The sequence below is a fragment of the Falco peregrinus genome, chromosome 7 (assembly GCF_023634155.1).
Source record: "Falco peregrinus isolate bFalPer1 chromosome 7, bFalPer1.pri, whole genome shotgun sequence".
Classification (NCBI taxonomy): domain Eukaryota; kingdom Metazoa; phylum Chordata; class Aves; order Falconiformes; family Falconidae; genus Falco; species Falco peregrinus.
This window is the reverse complement of record NC_073727.1, coordinates 66,449,814-66,475,237: the sequence shown is the minus strand read 5'-3', so window position 1 is coordinate 66,475,237 and position 25,424 is coordinate 66,449,814. Positions and strand designations below refer to the sequence as shown.

At 36.0% G+C, this 25,424-nt stretch overlaps 1 protein-coding gene across 2 annotated transcripts in view; it reads right to left on the bottom strand.

Moving 5' to 3' along the window:
• The window catches only part of EIPR1 (EARP complex and GARP complex interacting protein 1), an 89,162-nt gene that overhangs the window by 8,031 nt on the left and 55,707 nt on the right, over positions 1-25,424 (bottom strand). Inside the window, exons 5-9 of one of the 2 annotated variants that reach the window (XM_055810252.1) lie at positions 20,703-20,802; positions 9,860-9,996; positions 6,302-6,469; positions 4,929-5,096; positions 4,820-4,843 (exon numbers count right to left, since the gene is read on the bottom strand). In XM_055810252.1, coding sequence (XP_055666227.1) covers positions 4,820-4,843; positions 4,929-5,096; positions 6,302-6,469; positions 9,860-9,996; positions 20,703-20,802 — 597 coding nt within the window. The remainder of the gene's footprint in view (positions 1-4,819; positions 4,844-4,928; positions 5,097-6,301; positions 6,470-9,859; positions 9,997-20,702; positions 20,803-25,424) is intronic. The other variant, XM_005238200.4, reaches the window with a different exon arrangement.

Sequence of the window (25,424 nt, the reverse complement as noted above, 5' to 3'; positions counted from 1 at the left end):
ACCAACTTCAACAGTAAGAAGATAAGAATAAGCTTCAAACATATTGTCAAAAGATGTAGCACAAGGGAGAAGACAGAATACTGACCTTAGTAATCAGTTCTTCCAGTGAGAAAACAGCAGACATCTTAAGCCTGTAAATTCCAAAGAGAGCTAAGCGAGCTGGTAGCTTATTCTGCAAAACTAAAGTTTAAGGATGGCTTCATTTTCAGGACTGATGTATAAGCTCAAAATGCTATTGACCACCTAAATTCTTTCATTGGTATGGATACAGAAGAGGCTTTTTCTCTTAAAAAGCAAGTCCTCCATTATCATTTGAGCCTTGTCACAACAAAGTTCTGGCCATAGAAGTCATGAAGAATAGAAACACAGCTGTACATGCAGTGTGTACCATGCTATTGGTGCTCCTAAGATAACTAATTGTCTTCTCATACCAAACAGACTTACAGAGTTTAAAACGCAGATCTATAAGGCAAATAAATACATTGCATTAACTAAAGAAAAGGAATCCTGATTGGTGAGTAAAGATGGTCACAGCAAACTGCAAGAACCTAGTAGTGTTAGAAATAGCAAAGTAGAATGACTGTCAGACTAGTTTAATGCAACCAAATATAGATTCACAGACTAACGTAACAATTTTGGATGACCAAAGAATGAAGAAAGGATATAAAGAGAGTCACCTCCCCCCTTTGCAGGAAGACTGTTCTCAGTGCTCTGCAGGTATCTAAAAGGGAACCGACAGACACCTTCAGGAGCTTTGGAATTAAGGCAAGTTCAGTGTTGCAGGGAGGAAGTCTTTACAATACCAGAGTGCAAAGACTTTTAAAGGGGGGCGGGGAAAGCAGGCCAAGGAGAAGCCTGCCTTAATCAGTTGCATCCATAGATGTGGAATGATCGCATGTTTTCAACATTTTTTTCCAAAGTGAGCCATCAGAAACATGAATATAGCACTGTCTATGTTCTTCAGGCACACCAGCTTTGTTTTGCTGATGAAAGATAAATGGACCCCAAATACTCATCTGTTCTGCTTTCATTTGTTTTGCAGACTTTTTTCAACATCTGTATCAAGGTGCTAGAAATTAAGCTAAGAGTACAGCATTTCGTTTCTCAGCTGATTTTTTTTTTTTCATATTTGAATTGTGCATTAGATTATCCAGACTAGGAACTTGACCAGAATACACCATAGCTCTCCTCTGGCCACATCCTTATATCTCCTCTCTGCAGGCAGCTCGATCCTCTTTTTAGACTACCCACTTTCGACAGAGGCTTTGGGCTTTGCAGACAGAAAGCACTGAAGCCTTTCCTCATTCAGTGCAAGAAAACAAATGCAGTTGGCATATTTCTCCTAGACGTATTTCACAAAGGCAGTGCATGCACAGCTAACATGTTTTGGAACAAATGAAATCACAGTTAGTGAGAAGAGATAAACTCAAGAACACGGCTGATGGCACAAGAAAATCCTAAAGGAAAGAATGAGAAGCCTCCAAAGATGATTCAGAAGGCAGTAAAGGTCCCTGAACTGTAAACATTCAGGGGCTAGAAGCGTACCCAGGGGAAGTATCATCTCCTTTTCCTGGTTTTATAATCTTTCCTCTTGGCCACTATCAGAGACATGATACAGGCTAGGGAGACCTTTGATATGATACAGGGAGGCTGCTCTTACATTTTTATGATTGATGAGAGAAATAACAGCAGCAGTTAAAAAGTAGGGAAGAGACAACAAAGTAGTTACTCTGATGTGAATCAGCAGTTAAGAGGAACTGAAGGTTGCTTGCGGCGAGAGACAGATCCTCATGCAATGTTCCTAGTTATACTGCTTATGCAAGCATCTTCTAGTCTCCAAGATGGGAGCATTTGAAGTCCCAAGACACCAACACATACATGGACAAACACTAAAAGAAGAAACCTCAAAGAATAATTCCTTAGTAAGAACAGAATACATCAACTTTTAGTTTGTTGTCTTTTCATTACTCAGTGAACATGTACTCTTTTCATTAAAAAAAAAGTTATCTCCCAATATTTTTCAGTGTGAACCTTAAAAAGTACACAGTTACTAGAGAAAATCTGGCAAGAATAAATGAGTGAGTAGACTCATGCACAGTTCTACATGGTTGAACCATGAAGGGTTAAACTAACACATTACTTGCTTTTGTCTCCAGCCAAGAAATACAATACAAATTAGAAAGCTTGCTCCAAAATATAAACAATTAACACAAGTCTTAAATATCTCAGTATTACAAGTCAATTTTTTTAAAATATGGGCATCTTTTCTAAGTAGAAAAAAACCCAACAGCTTTGAAGATATAAAAATGAAGAGTACCAGTTATATTTAATCCAAGGAGTATTTTTACAAGTTATTTTATTCAGAACATGAAAAATATGTAGCCCGTGACAAAAAGAGCCTTTCTACTTCTTTCCACTTGATACTTCCAACATTCTTTTGAGAGAGATTTGGTCACTCGGTCTGAAGGTGACTGGCTGGAGATACTAGTTGTACAGACACCTGTTCTTCCTGGTATATGTCAAGATACACCCAAAAAAGACATCTTTTTCAAGATTTTTGTGCTATTTAAAAGCAAACCAGACGTACTCCAGAAAAGGATAAAAATGAAGCCCATAAGAATACAACACTTTCTTGAAAGTCTAGAACATACCCAAGCAAAAAAATAAAAACACATACACACCCTGCCACACCCCACCAAACCGTACAATAAAACCCTGTGTTTTTACAGAAGAGACAGTACCCATGGGACAGTGCAACAAACTCTTCAAAGAGGTCTTGAGGAGGGAAACAGGCACTAAAGCCTAAATATTTGGCACTACTGGTTGACTGGCAAGAGGTATTCCCAACAGCTGTTATGCCCTGCTTCATTAGTGCACTCAGAACTAAACAGACATTCATCTGGCAACAGTTCAAGGCTGGTGAGCACCTTGCAAACATCCTTCCAGCTTGATTCATAACAAGGTGGGTGAAAAAAAAACCAGACCAAAACAAGACTTTCACAGTACCAAGCAAATGTTATAAAAGCTAATGTGCTTTCCCAGGTTTTATAGAAAACTGTTTAGTAGCTGAAAAATATGCATTTAAAAGGCAAGTGCAGTACTGATACTCTCGTAGCCTCTGGGAACAGGTAAGGGCTCTACATCATTACTATACAAGTCATTCATGATGTGGTTTACATTCATCCCATAGCCAAAGGGAAAGACGTGCTATATTTGTTGTGTTACTTTACATATTCTTGGTTTCAAAAATTCCTATTCTACAATCATTTGTGTTTTAATGAGGCAACGTGAACAGTCTACAATCAACAGAAATCCAGATAACATACTATACAACATCTGCAAGAACACTATTTACTTTTGATGTTATTTATATTACTACATTCCCACCATATATATATAAAAAATAGTCTCCTAGGTCCATTAATGCTATTTATCTTCCATCCAGAACAGAACAGATTGAAATCCTCAGCCAAAGGTAAAGGAATTAAAAGACACATCATACGTAATATGCTGTAGTCCAGATACGTTCTAGAAAGTAATTATGTACTGTTGATGTGAGCAACTTTCTAGGTAATTAATTTGATGCACCTTGATTTTCCAGGCACTTACATTACCTATTGCTTCTAAAGACATCTTGTAATTTTAAAATTAACATTTCTATATATGGAATAGATTCCTTATTGAATATTTAAAAACATGGTTTTCAAGTTTGTTATATAAAGCCAAAATGTCAAAACTATTTGCAGCAAAACTACAACTTTATTAACGAAATAAAGGTGGAAGAGCCACCTTCAAAATGCAAATAGAAAAATAACCTAAACTTTATTCAGAATTTTAACTGAAATATCTAGCAAACACAGCTGACTAACTGGGAGATCTGACTAGTCTTCATTTAAAAAGATAGTTCAGGAGGTAATCATCTGCCAATTTCACTGCAAACAGCTTTGCATATTAAATTAACAGAAGTAACCAAACAATTGCTCAGTGCAAACATGTAGAATATGGATTTTCGTAGTTGCAAAGACTAGAAAAATATAGACTGAAACCTGTTGGTCTCAGAAATATTTTACATGAGTTTCAATCTCACTATCTTCACTTTGTAAAGCAAGAAGTTGCTGAAGATCACCATCTAAGCTACTCGCAAAACTGGAAATCTTCAGTCCACGCTAGATACCTACATATATTCATAAAGAAGTACAGAGGCGAAAACAAGCATCATATACTGCACAATGAAAAAGTTGAAAGCAGACAATAATGGAGGATCAAAAATTACTATTTTGGCATTTCAGTTAACTCTTTACTAAAAACCTCATCCCTCCAAAATTCACCTGCAAAATACATGATTCCTCACACATTCAAGTGGATGGTGTTTACAAATGCTTGCAGTAATATGCATTATTCTCTAAAAATGTCAAACCGAACCTCTGTTCTGCTTGAAGTAGAGGTCTGATGAGTTATTGGTTTCTAGAGCAGTCAGCAACATTAAGAGTAAAATTTACAAAAATCAGTGTGTTTATACTTCCTTTATTGTGCCTGTGCAGAAGCTCACCTTAGGAGATAATATCTCCTGAAGGTTCTGACACATACACAGAAAATGCAAAAAGCAGATTTTCAACTCTCACTTAACACAGATTATTGTATGTGCTTGACTTGATCCAGTGGTCCCTTAAAGTGCATCTTTTCACTGATCCAGTGGACTTTAGGATCACCAACCCCTTCCTACCAGTGAACATACACTGGCTGTGCCAATCAGATTTAAAGAGCATATTCCACCCGTGACTGAGTAAAGAAGAATGAAGTAGGAATTAAAACTACTTACCTGAAAGGCCTGTATACAAAAATCCTAGTCAGCAAAAAAACAGCACGTTAACCATTACAACGAAAAGACAAATTATAAGCATCTGCATAAAACTCAGGAAACTTCATACTTCTCTTCTTGATGCTGGTCCTCTTGGTCACTTAGTTCATCGTCATCTACCATATGCCCAAATGGTTCAGAAGAAATTGATACCATATTAGACAAGATAACTCTGCTATCACTGCTTCCTGTAAGGATCAGCTGATCATGAGAATGATTGTATCTGACATTCCAGACCCTAAAAAATTAAATCAGAAAGAACGAGAAGCTATTCTTGGCAGGTACTGCACCAGTGTTAAATGATTGTTTTTAAAATTTGATCTTTGACTTAAATGTTGTAAGTATACAGAAAAGTGACGTGTCGCATTCCAAAGACTGTTTTTTGCCAACTTCATTTGGCTTTTTAGCTTCCACATCACCTGTTTTCTATGAGGCATCTTAAAAAATCAACAAATAAGTTTTGAAAAAAAAATCCAAGGAAAAAAGCACCATTCAGCGGTATCATTCCTTGAGGGTATGTGCCAATTCATTGTTTAGTAAGTCAGAAACATTTAAGTTCAAAATATAATAATTCCCCCTAAACAAGATACAGATTAGAAATAACCTGTTAAACACAAATCTCACAACATAAAGTTTAAAAAAGACCCTAAAACAAAAGTAGGATTACATAAAAATTAAAGAGAAATATATCAAGTTAATACCAAATACGTTATGGCTCTTGTTTTATTCTTTTTCTTTTAATCTTCTGGGGAAAAAAAAAAAAGAATGCTGCTTCTGTTAATTCACATCTTCATTCCCCTCAATGTAGCTTCAGGGTCCAGATTTATTTTGCAAGAATTACTCCAACCCACATTTTCAAAACTATGAACTGCTCGTCTTTTCTTAACCACTGAGGTCTGCAAATGTCAGACAAGACTGCCTCCTTGCTCCAGCCACAGGCCAGAGCAGTAGATAGAGGCTCTAAATATTATCTCAAAGAATAAAATTACTCACTTGCATATTCTGGCTTAAGGGCTGTGAAGAGCATGAAAAAAGCAGGGCTGAAATTACTGAGCATTTCAACTATTTGACAACAGAAGGATAGCAGGCAGGTGCTTTTCTGCACATCAGGTGCAGGAGATCAGGATCAATCTGGGAAGGCACACCTGTGTCCCAGCTGGCCCCCACAAGCCAAGTTCGGTGCTGTCCTTCTAAAAGGTGTACCCTACTTCCAGTAACGTTAACGGCAGTTTCTTGTAAATTAGACTAACATTGTCTAAACCCTTCTTAATTTACAATCACAAAAGGAACACTGAAATGTTGAAACCTTTCCTCTGTGCAGAAAAATGATTATTCACAATAGCACATAGTTAGCTTGCATTGTTCCTAAACAGTAAAATAATTAGCTGAATAAATTACATAAGCCATCCACCCACAAAACAGCATGCAGATAATTTGTTCTACCAGTGGGAATGCTCCTCTAGTGTCTTCACTGGTTCAGTGACATTTCTTGTGTCCCAGAATTTCACCTTGCAGTCATCTCCACAGCTAGCCAGGTAGTACTGTTTATTGGGATTAAAGTCTAGGTCTCGTACCAGCTGTCCGTGTGCATTTTCTATGCAATAGATCTGTCTGTAAAACACATTAAAAAAATTAAATGGTCTATAAAAAGCTAACTGCACTCCACTGACAGGAATCCGTTTCCCTGGAAACTTGCATAATCCCCTTACCACCCACAGACCTAGAGTTCCCATTGCTAGTGCATAGTTTAGGGAAATCCCAGCTGTTAACAACAGTGACTTATATAGATTTCTCAGCTTGCTTTGAAGCTTTGCTCTTTCCTTGTTTGCTTTAGGTTCATCTGGAGCTAAAAGGAAACAGTAGTTCCAGACGATTCTAGCACAGCTCTCTAACAACTGTTACGAAATGTCTGCTACTATATCACAATATTTTCAGGTAAGAGCGTCTTCACCTCAAAGTAGTTATAACAATTCTGTATTTATGACATCTAGTTCTCCCTATATGAAAAGCTGAGATGCAAGGGATGCAACAGATACGAACAACAGCTTTTTACTATTGCTCTATTTTGAACCTGCCTTCTGAGCTCTGGCTTTTATCTCTAATTTACCTGTGACCCTTAAACTACTCAGCACATAGTCATCCATCTGACCACTTCAGAAAACATTTGTAGTACTGCTAACAGGTACCTAGCATCCTTATTCAAAACATCATGTTCCATCAGTTTGTCTCCCTACCGCACCTCATAAACTTGGCTGGGGTTTGCTTTGTTTCCACTATTACATCACTAGTCTTCTTAGAGCCACCACCTACCAAAGTTCTGCTTAGATTTGACAGTATCCTACAGCCTTCACTAGAAATTGTCAACACTTTGTGAGCTTTTTTCTTTTTTAAATGAAAAATGTTTCTCTTCAGAAAACGTAAGCTGACCAAAACTTTGTATTTCTTGCACTGTACATATAGTCTCCTGTCAAGACCAGATAGAGAAGGCTCTTGATGTTAACACCTAACTACTAATACAAAGCAAAGTAGCTCCATAAACAGAGATTCAGCCTATTCCAGGCCTATACTAAGCCCTATTCTGACAGCTATGGCAATCATTCTGGATAGAGAATATTACTTTGATATCCAATGTCAACACTCTTCTCAGAATTTGAGAGGTTAAGGATATTCACTCAGGTATGCCTTTCTACCAGGTATTCTGGCAGCAGAATTCAACATTTCTTCTTAATTTTTTGAAATATCTTTATGGGAAAATTTTTAAATCTCAAGCATGCTTGCAGCAATAAAACACTTCCTTCTTCCTCTATTGCACCTTCCACTTCTTTCCTGCATTTCTTGCATTGTTCACGGAGATGTGTGTAAGGGCTTAAAAAGAAATACCACTGTCCACTGTGTATTCAGCAGTTCTTACCATGAAAGCCTTTATCCCAACTTTATTATTCTGACCACTTTATCTCTTTCCTTCCCAAGTATGAATATTCTTTTCTTTCACTCTATCATCCTACCTACAGCAATAATATCTACATTAAATCTTCCACTTACATCGTGAGATTAAGGCCAGAACACATGAACATCTTCTCCAGCTAAGGGATCCATTTTCTCATCATCATCATCTTCCATATTTTGTAGAATTTATTCTTGGATTTTCAATATTCCTGATACAATTCTCCATCCATTCAGCCTAGGGTCTGTCTCTTCTGCTTCACAAGCTCTTCTCCGATTACGACTGCTTCCTAGTCTAGTCTAGGATTCTTCCCACCAACCTGTTCTTTCCCTCCTCTCCTTTGTTTGTTATGTCCAAAATAATTTACTTCCTCTATCTTACAGCTACCATAATCACACTCTGTGGAAATAGCTATTCTAACTATTTCTTTAATATCTGTCCTCTCTTATTCTTTCCAAAGATAGCAGTTTTCTGTGCTTGATTTTTCTTTTCCCCTCTCATTTTCTGCTTCTTACACTGCCACAGTTTATACTGCCCTGACTTTAAACTCCAAGTTCTAGTCTAACTAGTCATTATCAAATATTCACATCATTCTATACATATTACAGTCTAATTGCAGATGAGACTTATTCTTGTATTTTTCAAGTACACTGCAAACAGCTCTTTGGCATAGCCTAGTACTCATAAATTGGTTCAAGGACTATCTAAACCTGAGCTTCACTTAAAGTAATTAGATTTGTATGGTTTGCTTCTGTTAACCAAGCTATCCTTTCATCGAGGATCTTGTTGATATCTGGGCTACCTATCTTTCATAAAATTTACTCAGTATTTATTTAATGCGAGACAGAGATGCTTCTTCTAATGAAACAGAGCATGAAGCAGACTTCACAATATTTAACATTTTCTACTTAGAAACATAGGCTTTAACATTAAGGTCTGCATGTTACATGGATGATTACAAAAACATCACAAAAAAGCAACTTTTAAAAAAACTTTATCCTTTGACCTTTCTTTCCTCTCTTGTACAGTTCATTTAAAAGTCTTCATAAATGACAGTACACACATGTATATATGTGAAGTAAGATTCTTATGTATCCTTTTACAAGGCAAAAAACAGGGCTTTCAAACCTGATGACAAGTGTACAGAAAGCGACTTAATTATTATATTTCTATTTTTAGCTTTTGTTTCTTACATTAAATAAACCTTTCTGGCAAAAACACACAAGGCTGGCAAACAAAGGGATTTATTGCTACATCCCTGAGCTGGCAGGAACCACAGAACTAAATTTAAAGTCATCCCCCTTTAAGGCAACAAAAGTTATTACAAGACATCAGTCTTCTCAGTTTAGTGATAAATTACTGTGTGCTAAGGGGGTAAAGCATATCTTAAAAAAGCTTGCACAGGCTTTAGTAGTCATGGCAACAGATGTGTACAACATCACTCCTTTGCTTATCAAAATCACAGCTGAGCAGGAGGGAAAACACATTATTAGGTATATTCAAAGCTTTGATTTGGTTATGATTTTGACAAATTCAATAGTTTCACGTAACTAGTATGCTACAGTCTTTAATATAGTACAGTAGGCTATTTGTTAAAATCAGAGAAGTGAAGAGTGAACTTAACCTGTGAACTACCTTCAGCGATTAAAGTTACCTTTAGATAGTACGCTATGAAGACATTTCATAGGATAGTCAGGACTGTTAAACCATTTTCAGGCTGAATTACAGAACAGCTTCGTTCAGGTAATGCCTATGTGTTGAACAAATCATCTTGAGAGTAGTACATAGTTCAGTAAAAATCAATATACAAATCAGAATCAAAGCTGAGGGGGGACAAAACCAGACAAAATCCTTTACTAAATTATAAATATAGCAGCTATGCCTGCCCAACCATTCCTTTTATAAGTTATAGCTTTTCCATATTTCTAATCTGTAACAAAAAATACCCAAAACAGCAACAACAAAATGTTAGGAGCAACGGGTGGTGGCAGTGGTGGAAATTCTGTCTCCAAAGGAGATTGTCTGTTTTAGAGAACAAGACTGCAATTTCTCATTACCTCATGCTTCGTGTATCCCATCCTCGAATGATGGTATCATTGGCTGTTGCAATCTGTGTACAATTGTGGTGTGGACTCCATCTTCCAGAAGTAAATTTTAATTGTCCTTTCCCTTCCAAGGCTACAGAACTAGAAAGCTAAAATAATGAAACAAAGCTGGCAATGTTTCTAAATGTAACACTAAAATGAAATTAGTTCCACTGAAGACCAAAACTGCATAAAGAGCCTGTTGTTCCGAGTGTAACAGACTACCAAAGTTCTAAAACAGCAAACAGAAAAAATTAAAAGCTAGAACTGGTTTTGTGTCTCACAAAGTAATCTTTTAAAAGGCTTCTGTAGTGTAATGCATTCAGAAATACTAGAAGTACTGTACTACTATATAAGCTAAAACAGTTTCAGGTAATTTGTTGAAACAGTGGATATACAATATGGGCACACTGCACAAATTTGTAGCTGCCTCAGACAAATAAACACAAGCATTTAGTTTCATGAACAGTCTTACAACACTTTTCCATGTCAAAATGCCACTTTTATCTGTAGGAGCAGGATTCAAGTGTATAGCTGCTTTTAAAAATAAAAAAATCAAGGCCCAGGTGCCCATGTCATCACATACATGCCTATTAAAATAACAAAAGGTACTAGATCACAAATCTACAATCCATGAGAATTAAAGATTTCAGTTGCAAAATCAGGCTTGCATGTCTTTGAGCAGAGAGCTCTCCACACTTAATGAAAAGAAGGTACAAAGTAATCAACTTTCTCTTTGAAGTTGGTACAGGATATTATCCTCCAGTTCCACATGAACGTTTGGAAAAATGAAGCTGTAGACACTGCAAGTTACTTCTAATGACTTACTCAAACTGACCGTTTAATATCTAAAGGAGGTGGGGAAGCAAAAAAATCACATTTTGATCATAAAATTTATACAAATTGCAAGCAACCAGGCAGACAGCAGACTTGTTTGGTCATCTTTCACACAATGTTCACATTTCAAAATGTTTCATTAAGAGGTATTTCACAGAAGCAGATTACTGTGCTGGGTCTCATTGGATCACTTTTCTACTTTACCTGAATCCTAGCATACCATAAATATTCTATTAAATACAAGATTTCACAGCAGAAATATTACACTTTGATGGATGAAGAAGACTAAAACATATGTACTGCTTACATAAACTTTAACTGACATCACTAGAAAAACATACTCAATACAATACTGCTTAAATCTATTTTCATATGGTACCAATGTTGATTTCTATATTTCGCTAACTTTTTGCTATTATAGTTCCACCAAGAATATAATATTTATTTAGAATTAACAATCTAGAAATTACAACTCTTCTATCACTGAAGTCTATGCTACTGAAGATGTGTTTTTTCCAATTTTTTTCTGATTATAATATTTAAAAGAATGTTGCATCCCCTGTATGCAAGGCCACATACTGTTCATGTGTTAATGAGTGATATAACACTGTGGCCAAACCTACTCCTCTAGCATTCCTCCTCAAGTACAAACACCATTCAAAAGCCTTTCTACAACTTGCAGATTATTAATATAAAGAAAAATATTGAACACAATAATAAAATAAACTGCAATTTTTATTTTTTGACACATACGAGACTCCAGACACAAAAGCATATGCAGAGCTTAAGCGGGTCATTTCAAAAATTAAACTCTCTAGTAAAAGGTCTTGGCCATACACAGCTCAGACTGGAGGGGGAGAGGAAGGCAGCAAATGTTAACGCTGACAGTAAGGTAATGCCAACAAAAAGAGGATCTCTTTTCAGGCATTTCAAAATCTCTTATTGAGACAGAAAGTATCACATATCCAAAATATGACTCAGAGCAGAAGGTCTTTGTCAACAGTAAACAACACTGTCTCCAACACCCCAGCCATGTTTTATTCTTTTTAAGTCTTCATTTGAACTATTATAAAAAGATCAGAATTTTTTTTCTTTTCAGCCAAAAGTTTAGGGGCAAGGCCAGCACAGGCATCCTGCACTATTTCTTAATAACACACATGAAAACACACATGAAAACATACATACATGTTAGATTGGCCAAGTCATGCTTGCCTTCCCAAGTGATTTTTAAGTACCTGCAGGAATTAAATTACATCTTTCCTCATATGGATATCCAGCTACGTATACAGACAAGTTTCCAATCAACTCATGGTACACTTCTGTTAATAAAATGAAATCCCAGAAGTTACTGAGTATTTTTTTGTTCAATATCCTTTTGCATGTCTTCAGTGAGCCTGAAAGGAAGTGCATGGACTTAAAAGGACAGCAAGGGGTAAGGAAGGGAAATTTTCTTACAGAAGGAGGAAACACTATGTAACAGAAGGAAGTCTGCAAGGCTTCTTCCTGGTAATCCAAGAAATAAGCTTAAAGGAAACAAAGCTGGTAGTTCAGAATCCTAAGTACAGGTTCAAAAAAACCCTAGCTTCAGTTTTAATTCATACCGAAATTCATGGATAGGTAAGAAAGTTTTCTTTTTATCTTGAACTCTTTCTCCACTTCATTAAAGGCAGAAAAGTTGACTAGAGAAGGAAAGGGAAACAGGACAAAGGCATATTTTAGACATTAATCTCACATGAGGATTTGGATTTGTGCTGCCCAGAAGGTGAACATGTGCAGCTCTGAGGGCCTCACTGGATACTGAAGGAAAACAATTCACAGTAATATTTTATAAACACAAAATGTGACTTACAGTAAGGAAAAACAAAAAAGGAAGTGAATAAGACCCAGTGTCTGCTTTTAGACAACAGAATTAGCTATCGTTCAGGGATCACACATTGACTTTAGAAAAAAAGTCCCGACAAAATGTAATCTTGAAGTGTAAAACTGTTATCAGAATATGGATAGATGTAACACTGTTCATAAGTGCTTAACTGAATCAGCCTAAAGCTGATGACATCAGAACAATAATAAAAAAGCAGTGTGATATTATACTACAGTTGCATGAAAGCTGTAATTTGTAATAAAGATTTTCTGAAAAATATTAAGCAATGTAATACAACTGGAATAGAACTACATACATTATCCTCAGTGAAAGAAGGGGTTTTACAAAAGCAAAGTATCTGAACATGAAAAAGTCTATCCTAGCTTTGAAGGACTGATTTCTGTGTATTTAAATAAAAATGTCAATTATTCCAACTTATTTTTACTAGAACTTCAGTAAGGACTGAGATGCCTCTTTCTGCTTCAAATTTTGACCTCATATGGACTAATTCGGAAAGAGGAAAAAGATCACAGTATCCTTAAAAAAACAAGAAACAGCATATATTAACGGCTAGAGGGTACAGAAATTATCTAGAAAAAAACACAAGCATGATGGAGACAGTGAACCAGTCGCTGTCTTTTAAGAAAAGAGCTATGGGGCATCAAATGAAGCCTGCAGAAATTAGATTCAAGAGCAAACAAAAGAAAGTGGTTCTCCACTCAATGGACTCCTTGAGAAAAACACACTTGAATGCATACAGCTTACTTATGTCCAAGAACAAAATAGGAAAGTACTTGGAAGAAAGATCTATTGAGGGTTATACTAAGTAGACAAACCCAACCAAGCTCAGAAAAACCCTTGGATTGAAAAGAGTAGAAGACTGAGTGAACATTAAGGGCAAACTATCCAATACATTTGCTCCACTGAACTGTTCGTTGGTGCCTGCTACGGCCACAGTTTCAAGCACAATACCAGGGCTGGACGGACTCAGGTATGGACCAGCACAACCATTCTGAGCACTGAGCAGCATGAAGCAGACAAATGGCAGAATTTATCAACTTTACTTCTGAGGCTGGATGAGGGGGCTGTACTTTCTTTCTTTGGTCACAACACTGAAAAACAGCCCTAGAGGACCAGTTTTAAAGTTCTAGAAACTTCTGGATAAAATGGTAACTGGAAACATATAGTTCTGTTCCCTCACTATGCTACCTTCACCTAATAAATAAGTTTTTCATACACACAACTTGGGGTTTGGTGTTTTGTTGTTTTTGGTGGGGTTTTTTTTGTTAACGTATGAACTAATTCTAAAGGAGAATGACTAGAATTAATAATTGTCATGCATTTGGAAGGTCAGTTGTTTCCCAGACAGACTTTGACACAAACCATTAAAAAACATCTCCCAAGCAATGTTCTTATAAGAAAATAAAGGCTAGCATAAAAATATTTAAAATATGAGTTTTTCTTTTCTGTTAATTAAAATCAATCCACTTGGTAAAGTGTGCAATATTAGCACACAGAAGAGTATCTTGGTTTCAGAATTTTCTCATCTGAAAAAATGGGATTATCAATCATTATATAGGGAGAGAAAAAAATGCAAATTTTGTTGTAAAGGCTTAAGAACTGCAGCCATCTACTAAATATTTATCAATAGATTGATATCCTTGAATTATTCAAGCAAATTACTCAGTTTTGATTTCTTGATGAAAATGACCATTAATGATTTGAAGTACATGAAATAAATTGTTGGAGTTTTTTAAACAGTTTGAAATTATTTGAAGATAAAAACCCAGACATCTTTTACCTGAGAAGTAAACGAGAAGACATCATGCCTTTTGATTTCCTAACGCCTTTTTTTAAAAAAAGAAATGTTTATTAAATTAAACTAGTTTTCTTACCCCTGCAGCAGCAGCTGTGTTTTAAACAGACTAAATTAAAAAAAAAAAAAAAACCAACCCAAAACACAAAAAAAGGGAACACTAAACAACTCTCACATCTAACCTGAGAGGTCATAAGACTAAAAATCTGATCGATATTCAAGTGCATTCCAGATTAGACTTCTAAGTCATTATTTCATTTATTAAATATTCATAGGCTTATGCTGCACATGCTTATTTGATCTTGACTCCCTCCTCAGTAAAGACAGGGTAGTAAAGACATCTTAAAGAATTAAGTCCATAAATATTTAGAATTTCTAATGAGTATCAACTTGAAGAAGTTGGCTTATGGTAGTGATTACTAAACTCACTGAGAAAAATCACACACATTATTTTTTTGCTTTTTAACCATACCCTCATCAATTGGAAATAGGCCACAATTCTGTTCATGCTTGAGGTTGTGTGAAGATCTCAAGACAGCCTCAAGGAGATGTCCTTGTAACAACTACAGTAACAATCCATGTATAAGACTATTTTGAGATTCACATCAAGAAAGGCTGAGTGTTGTTCTGGCTTGTTATTGACAGAAACTGAAATATTGATGAGAATTTTAAATTCTTTGAGTTCAGTTCCTCCCATTGCAGACAACCACACCATGTAGTCCCTTCATAACGCTTGTTACAATAATTTTCCTTTTCCACATCATAGTGGCAGCTCAGAGTCACTCTCAGAATAGCTATGTAACAGAATCTACATATTTTTAAGTGCTGAGTTTCCACACCACAGCAAGAAAATATTTATGTTCCTTAAACAAAAGTTTTCTGCTTTATACTACGAAAATAAAACATTAAGTTCATCCTCTGTATTGTTACTCCTACATATTGATGATGAGTTCCAAGTTTCTGTCACCAACAATTCTCATCATTTCACTCCTACTTCTACGCTATCATTAAGGAGACCATTAAACAAAACTAATCCCAACACAAACTCTTTAAGAACTGGCTTTCTATCCTCTTTCTGATCCAGTAATTTCTCTTTTATTTCTTCAGACAGTGTTTGCCCTGCTTTAATTAATCTATGTTTATTCTACTTGCAGTAATTACGGGGCACTCTACAAAGCTCTCTGCTGAAGTCCACAATGTAACTCCTGCCTTGAGGAAAAGCAGCCATCTTCCCAAGAAAGCACCTCGTGCTTGTTCCTAATATCCAATACCTTACTTTTATCCAGATAGACCGAAATCTTTCCCACAGGATCTTCCATCTCACCTGGAATGCCACTGCCAGATATCTTCTTTTGTTCTGAATTAAGAACACCCTATACGTTAAACACTACAAAAGAATCCAGAAGGGACTAGAAATCTAAAAGGAATCTAATTCATCTTTTGGATAAAAATGATTAAACCCACACATCTACTCCTCCTCTCTGTGAAAAGAGGCGCAAACAGAAAAATACTTACATTTTAACATCTCCATTTCATTCTGTTGCACCCATCTGCTGTTCCAAACATACTGCATTTACCCAAGGAAGAGTTCTAGCGATTTGGTGACATCTGACCTGAAGTCTGTATACAGAAATATTAACTGTCATCTTTTCAGCAGAACCTACTCAGACCTTGTGGATTTGTTGGGCTTCTCTCTGGTTCAGCTAATGATTATAAATGGCAAAGAATAGCTAATTTAATTGCAAAGGGTAATGATGCAGTGAGCATAAGATTAGTTTCACCCCAGAAGGTAATGTCCTCAAAACAATAATAAAGGGAGTGCTCAAAAGGACAGGAAAAGATTGTCTTAATGCAAATACAGGCAAATATTCCTGTATTAAATATCGTAATGAAGAAACAAGTTTGCAGAAAATGTTGAAAGAGGAGAAAAAAGCAAACCCACAGAACTGTGTAGTAAGTTCTGGTTAATAAATGTCTCCTATGATGGGCTGACCAGATGATTCAGAGGATGAATACACCCGTAATTTTCTTACAAAGAACCTCTGAAAATATTTGGAACCCTAAAATTCTTCAGGCTAATTCATATTAAACAGTGTGACTTGTAACTCCCTGGCAGATTGAGGAGATGCATGCAATAAAAAACTTTGAAATTATGGATCAGAGCAGGCAAACAGAAATTTTGGCCCATGCAAAATTTTAAAGATGCATATATTTTCAGTTCTTCACCAATACTGCACCTGAGTTTTAGATTAACTTTTTCACAAACATGGAAAATTTCATAAAGAGTAGCAGTGGGTTTACCTCTTGCCATTAAAAGTAATATTGCCTACAAAGCATATCTATCCAAAAAGGAAGCAATTGAAAGGCGTTCTTAAAACAGGAAGATCAGTGTTGCACCAGTGTAATGAATACCTTCTTAGTTCTATTACCTGATACAGATCCAGTGGTCCAGATCCTACTTCTAGTTAATGATGATGTTCTCATTCAATTTGAACACCATCATGTTTTTGAGAAAAAGGAAAAAAAAAAAAAAAAAAAAAAAGAAACACACTGACATTTTTATTATCCTAATCCTATGTTATTGATTTATTCAGTTAACGTATACACACACACAGGTACACAGTTATTTCACTTGTAAGTCTATAACAACGGGAACATTTTGTAAAGACTTCCTCCCCACAACAGTCCCTACAGAACATACAAGTTTACTAGCTTCTTACTGCTTTGTCACCCATCTATCAGAACCAAACAACATGTTAGGTGGTAAGACATGCCAAAAATGGATAACCTTTTAACCTAGTGAACAATAAACACAGTGTTTCTTATGTGTATCTGCATATTAAGCAAATGTGAACTTCCTGGCAAGAATTTTCTATATAGTACTAACTGATGCCTTCTATAACAAGCTACAACCTCCAAATCAGCTGTGGACAGTTTCCATGGTCTGTCTTCCGAAAACTTTTTTTTTAAAAAAAAAAATAAAAATACACACCCCATTTTTAATACTGGTAAGGGTTGATTTTTTTCTGTAGGATTTTCTATGCCTGTTTTCCAGGCCAAAAAAGCTCTTTTAATTAATATCCCAGAAAAAGGTGTTTTAACACTCTGACCAAAAAGCATTAAAATACAAACCATGTGCTTTTTAGGGTTACAACATATTTTGCATACAACCCTCCCTTATACTGGGTATACACAGAAAGAAATCACTATTTCACCAACAGCTTATTGCTCTACAAAGACTCCTTGTACATGGCGATAACCAAATGGAAAATACATTTATTACTTACCCCTACCAATGCTGTTTTCTAAACAACCTTTTTTCACAGTTTTCTCTTCACATTCTAAATACTACAGCAACAAAGGATGGGGTAGAATGTTAACTTTGTCTTTGTTTTGCCTTTTTTTTTCTTTAAGCAGAAAACCATCTCAGTAATGAAGCATTTATATTTTTCCTCATTGCTCCCTGTAACTGTCAGTCCTACACAGGTTTTTGTAAATATAAAATTGCTACAGTGTAACCATTATTGCTTTACAGCCTTCTATGGATTCTAACAGAAAGTTAATGTTTAAGGAAGGAGGCAATCTTCAAATATTTCAGAAATACACAGCAGTTGATTCTAGGCCTGAAAAAGCCTATGATACCGGACTTCAGGTTGTCATCATTTTAATTACTAGGAAGTCTACAGCAGGCATTTTAAAGAGATGTTCATGCTTTCCTCAGCCTGTTCAGCAAGACTCTGGTTAACTCCGGAACCCACAGACATGTTTGAGACATTTGTTGCAGATAAAAATTTGACAGGAATGCAACAATACCACTCATCTTAGAAGAGATTCACCTAGCAAAAGGTTTAGACGCGTGAAGATATGTTTTCCGAGATTCAGGTTTCCATGGACTTTTACTATTAAACTCACTTTCAAAGCAGTCACTGACTCAGCGATGAAGCAAATACCATCTAAGATTAACTCAAAATTGCCAGAGCAGAAGACTGATAAAAGTAAACAGTTATTTCCAAGTAAAATTTTAAATCACAAGCAATTCTAATTTAGAGGGCACTCACATGAGATGGTAGCTTATTTTAGACAAAAATAGAGAGAATCAATCAAATTCTTTATCAGGTCTCCTGAGAGCCTGACTGCAAAATCCAAGTGACACTCCAAACTTGTGCAAACTAGAATTTTTAACAAACATTTCAAAATGCTCCTATCTGAAGATGTCAGTCAAGGGTTAATATATCGACTGTCATCATCTTAGCTTCATTAGATGAAGCAGGTTTTTTGATGCAGAATTTCACTTTTGTTTTTTTCTTCTTTCCTTTTATCAAATATAAGCATGTAACAAGTGTCAGAGGTTAAATCCCCCTAATTCCTTTATCTCTTACTTTGCCACCAGTATTTGATGCAATACAGGCATATTTTAAAGGTAACCGAATAAAATTTATTCTATGTAAGGAACACTAAGTGAAATACTGAAGTGATCAGCAAGCTGAATATCGCTTTGAGGACAGAAATACTGATTTCCAAAATCATGCTGAAATTCCAGTTAGGTGAAGAGTCTAGTCCTCTCCAAAATCATGCAGATCCCAATTCTAGCCATGGAAGGTAAAAAGAAATGGAAATCATAGTTGCATTCAAAACTATTTGTGTGACAGAGTGAGGAGTTCAGAAGAATAGTAAAAGGAAGACACAGAATAGAAACTTCTAGTAAATAAATCCCAAGCAAAATAAAATGGGTGTCGGTGGTGAGAGACAGAATTTGGCATTAATTGTAAGACTACCACACAGAGAGGCTGGTAATACACTAGACAGCATCCCAAAGGCAATCATATTTCAGAAAGATTAGGATTAGGAATAACTTTGACAGTTATGAGAAAGTGGTTGAGACAGTGAAAAAACTGTGAAATTCACATTCAAAAGAACTTTATCAAGAGAGGACACAGAGTTGCCCAAAGAGAGAATGGAGGAGAAAGGGAAAAGAAGTCTAGCAGTCCCAGCACTTAGAGACATGAGGAGTTCTAGTATGAAAGCAGCAGCACCATCCCCAAAAGTATTTTTTCAACAGGTTTAAAGAAAGTATTCCAAAAAAGTCTGTGTGTTATGCAGGCATTAGAAAAGAAATACTGGCTAATGTAGAAGTAATGCACATCCAGTGGGTACAATGCTACATACAACCTCCTGAAGGCTAGTCTTCAGAAACTAACATCCATTCAATAAAAACAAACACTACTTTGAAGAAGCCTTAGAAGGTAACATCACACATACTGATGTTTCAGGTGAAGAAAAAGCTGAAGTTGTCTCATCTAGTGAAGGAACCCAAAGGACCTGATTATGAACATAAACAATTACACTGTATTACGTTACATTGATACTATGCAAAATCTAGCAAAATAGTAACAATGCAAGACTTCATATATTTGCACACAGTCAGATGGAACCACAGGGAAGAGCTTATGGACATAACATCTTGGCTCTTTAAGCAACTGCCGGTTGAAAAAAACTGATTCTCCAGCATCCAAGAAAAGAAACTAACCCTGAACTGCGAAGTTAATTCAGGAAGTGACAACAGATCAACTGAATAATAATGACTTGACACAATCAGTCTCCATTTTTAAGGACAGACACTGACCTAAATGACTCTATACAGATAGATTGTATATGGAAAACTGAATGTATGTCATCATACAGAAAACAGTAAACTTTTTTGTTTATCCATAAGAGGTGGCATAGACAGACAGAAATCTATGCCAATGACACCCTTTTATATATGTTCCTGAATAAGAAGTTTTCAGCCATGAGCAAAATAATCTGAACAGACAGTATAGTACTAAGTTAAAATAATAATGAAAACTCAAAGCAGCACATAGCAAATAGATAAATTTACATTATGCTTATACATACAAGGGTTGTAAATTAGATAGAGGGCTGCATGGTATTAACCAACATGAGTTAACACACTATTATCTGAATTCAATAACCTTTGGCTTTCCCAATCACCAATTTTTCCCGCATACACATTTATCAAATTAGTATTACTTTATTTTAGATATTATTCGCTGTAAAACCAGCAGGAAAGTAAGGGAAACTCTAGAAAAAGGAAGATATTTAACTACTAGCAACAGACACAAAAATACTACTCTTAAACACTTCTATACCAGACAACTGAGTATTCATTTCCCCCAAGCACGTTAAAGGCAAGATATTTCTGAAGGAGTAATTAAAAGATTAGCAAATTCTAGGCTACTGAATGTTGCCGTTTGTACTATATTCAAGTATACGATGTTTTATTAAAAAAAAAAAATTCTTACCACAGCTTTTGCTGAACTTTCCTGCAAGTCCCACAATAATATGTTATTATCAGCCAGCGAAATAATCTTTTTACCGTCTCCCATTGGTTCCCACATAACACTGTAAAACAGAAAATGAAAAACACACAACCTAACATTAAAACCAATCAGAATTTGCACTAGAAAGCCATTTTAACTCTGTGGATCTAATCTATTCCAAAACATATTAAACCATATTCCTTATGGTTTCCTTCAGCTGAAACTCGTCCCATATTTTAAGTGCAAAATCTGCCGTTAACTAGCAATTTAGCAATTTTTATACATACTAGATAAACATTATTGTTTTTAAGTAACTGATTCTACAATGTGATACCAAACTTAGGCTTTCTTATAGAATCTTTTAGGTAGTGCTAATTTACACATCCTTTTCTTTGTCAAGTGCCCTCTGACATCCTGTCCAAATCTGTCAGGAAAACATGCCACCCAGCTTCTGTAGGTGCTAGCCTAACTGTAAAAAGAGAGCTTCTCAAAATCCATACTTCATTTGTTGTCCATTCTGCATATTGAATCATACAGCAATCACGCAAAACAAACAGTGATTATGTCATTGTAGCGGTCATTCTGCACACATACACAGAAAAACCCCAGACCTTGACGTACACGCACTTTTGAGTGCTTTAGCTTGAAACCTCAAAGGTTTTCATACATAGTGTTGTGCATCCTTTCTGAAGACACACCAAAAGTAAGCCTCAGAGCTCTGAGGAAAACCTCTTCCAGTTCAGCAGCTGTCATCATGATTCAATTAACATACACTGTTAACCTTTGATTCACCGGTTTCATGCTATATATGAAGGGATGAAAAAAAAAAATCAGTCCTCATCCCTAGTTCTACGAGAAGCAGCATATTCAAGCCAGTCAGTATGGGCAGCACAGCTAAGTGTAAGTACTATAACCCTAATAAATTTGCTAGAGATAACAGTAAGGTTAAAAGATTAAAACTTGTCTTGTCATTTGAAGAGAATAGATTTCCATACCCAACGCAGTTAAAGTTGCGCCACCTCCCAATCATCTTAGAGTGGCACAATACAGCTAAAGGCAGAGATAACTTTAGTATCAACAGCTACATAGAGAAACTTCTTCCCATATCTAGATAAAAACTTAAGTTATTCAGAGGCATTTGATATGCTGTTCTCATCCTCAGTATATAAGTATGAAAAAATACCTCTTGCAGTTTGCCCACAGTCCATCACTAGACATAAGTTTTCTAGCACGTTTAGCTTTTCACATGAATCAGTTCAGAATCCGGACTGAAGAGATGAAAGAAGGCTGCATGAGTAGACAACTCAGGCAACTGTGCCCACCATTAGGCGCCTTCCTAACTCTGTGCTGCACGTTATGCATGCTCCTATTTTATCCCCAGTTTCACACTACTCCTACCTTCCCAAGACAGTGGGCATGACCTGGCTGGCCCCAGATCTAAGCCAAGGAACTCCATCTAATCTTACAGTATAAAACACAAGGAAAAGAAAATAGGAAGTTGCAGGTAACAGAAAAAAGTGACACAGTGTCATTTTTCACACCGTAAGTGAAACACCACCTCAGTGAATTCTCAGCAGATACCTTCCTCTCAAAATCCTCTTGCTTCTTCTGTGAGGAATTTCATTGCTTTTTACCTACACGCTTAGCAAAACAAGCATTAGATATACGGGCAAATGACTGCACCAGTTTGCTTTAATAGGGAAGCCAGGCTATGCAGAGAAAATAAATTATGCCAAAAAAAAAAAATAACGCCAAGTAGATGAGAAAGATGGAACTATAACTAAAATGGTGTGTTGGCTGACTCTTCAACCACTGCACTTTTCCCTTGGGCAACAGCACAGATCAAAGAACGAACTAGCCCCTGCATCCATCTTCTGCTAAAACCATGACCCATATCCTTATTACATTGTCAATCCATGGAAATTAACTACTTAGAAAAGTTTGTTTGTAAAGAGCTCCCTTGTATTAGGACAAAATCACTTTATTCAGCCCATTAAGCTACCATCATGTTTTTAAGTGTGTTTTAACACCAATATGGAACTAAAATGTTTCTATAATTTGCTCTAAACTGAGCTGTTCTGTCTGTAGTATTGCCAATCTTATTTTCAGAAGTGTTTCTTGTTAAAGTCGTACGGTACAACTTGGAAAAAACATAGGCAACTGAAAATGAGTGTTGATACTAAAAATGATGAAGCAGTTGTGATTACACATTCAACCAACATTTTTCCCATAATCTTGAGAAGCAACCAACTGGCACAGGCATGGTTACTTCAAAATTTCATATGGTCCTACTGCACAGATATATCAATTAGATCCTTGTAAAAGATGAAAACATTTTATGAACACATAAAAATAAAAAAATTAATGCACTATAAACTGCATGTGATCACAGCTGACCTTCCACAATCCAGTTTTCCAAAGTAAAATTTAAAGAGAGCAGGATCATTGCACAACTGGATGGGTAACCAAGAAATCTTTAAGCCGATTCTGATCACATTTATTTATTTTAAGTCCATCCCTTTTCTTACATATTGCTGAAAACGTAAGTGGCATTTAGCGTTGATATATATATAGATATATTTTTAATTATAGACAATGAAATCTGGTTTGACCAATTAACTCTTAAAGAGCTCTTCCAGCCAGAGATCAATGTTCTTTTATGCCTGTTGATGTATTTGCACCTTTCCTGCACTGATAATTGAACTTGTAGTTGTAAAAGCTAGATTGGAAGCACTTTCTTTGATGTTTTCAAAGTTAGGAAGAAATTCCCCATCTTTAAGTGTCACTGAGCTTCAAGGTAAAGAATTTTTACAGCTGAATACGGTGTGCTAATTAGAGCCAATTATAACCCAGCCGACATACCTTGAAATGAAAAGGTCTCTCCACATTCACTCTGTCCTTGTGAGTTGCCCATTTTGCTTCTATTTAATCTGTCTTTCATAAAAGTTCATTGTTTTATGGGTGTGGTTGTAGCAATCATTCAGATTTTATAATCTATGTGAAGGTTACTCAAATCACTCCTTGTAACATGTTCAGTTGTATTCTGTATTCATGACAATGCTGAACATGGAAAACCATAGAGAAGTGGGCAGGGGGGAAATACTAGTGAGTGAAAAGCAAGTGTTTTCAAGCAAGATACAAATTTTAGAAAAACTGAAGTTTTCATTTAGAACAACTTTCAGACACAGCAGAGGTGGTGATAATCTTTAAAAAGGGAGACAGATAAACCAGGCAATACCATTTTCCTGAGTGTACCAACAGTTGCTGATGCTTACGGTTTTCCAAAATGGGCAAGATAATTGTCAAATTCACAGCTGCCACTCAGAAACTGAGTGTCAACTTCACCACTGCTCTTTAGATAATCTATAAACAGCAGACAAGCAATTATATTTGTTGCCTTTTACCCTATTTTGTTATCATCTGTCTCCCGATGCTTTAAATTAGCTTCTAGCCAGCAGGTTTTGGTAAAATAAATAAATAAATAAATCCTACAGAGAACGTTTTCCTAGTAGAGAAAAAAAAAAAAAAAGAGTTTAAAATACTCAGTCAAATGCACACAGGAAAGGCCTCTATTATCTGTGTTTTATGCTGAAAGGATAGTTAACACCATCATTTATTAACATACTGAGCTTTTACAAATGAACAATTCAAGAGTTCTCCATTGTAGACTAAAGAAGAACAAAGCAACATGCAAACGCTTTCATTGATGTGAAATGCAGTCAGCCACAATGTGTTGGACAAAGCAAGCATTAACTAATACTTAACCATAATTATAGAACTGACAACCATTTATTTCTATAAAGTGGAAAATGTTGCTAGACTGAAAATTCTCATGCACTGCAAAATGGAAATTACACCCAAACATTTGGTAACTGAGCAGCACACCCTGCAGTCTCAATGTAGCCCATCAGAAAAAGTCACATTATGGACTCAAATATCCTGCCCTCTTTGCAGTACAGTTATTCAAATTTAAAGATGACTCCGCTAATCAGGTGATTAGGACATTATAGGAGATCAGACTGAGGACAGCCTAGAACCCACAATCCTTACTCTTTACTTAAGTGCTCTACAGAGTGGCTACATTTCTGGAAAAAACCAGTTCTGGCTATTTTGCAGTGTATTGAAGTCTATTCTGCAGGTAAGACATGCAAGTTATGCTTTGTCTCAAACTTCTCAGCCACTGAGATATATTTTGGTGTCTAGCTCCTCAAGACACAGTAAACCAAGAACCACAGCTACTTTTCACAAAAAAAGTGAAAGATAAAAGGTGAACGTATTTTAGTTGCTGTTTTAGCTAAGAGGTAAGAGGCTACTGAGAGGCATGAGAAAGGAAGTTAAACATTATTTTGGACAAAAACCTCAAAGACAGCTGTGCTTTATTCTGATTCTTAAATTATTTTTACATTCAGAAAAATAAAACTGCTGGACAAATGAATACAAGAGTACCCTAACAAGGAGGTGACAGAAAAAGCACCTGCCTTTAAAATTGTTTTTAAGGCTTTTTTCATTAAATTATCATACTACAGTGCTGGCAACCCCACAAAGTCTTTTGAAAAAATCATAAAGCAGAATGCAAAATAATAAAGGCTCCTTGATATTTTTATTTACTTCACTGCATCTCCTTGCCTACTAGAGCTGTGACTAAACATGTTTATAGTGAGAAAAGGAATTGTGATTCTTGCTTTGTGGGTCTAATTAGTTTCA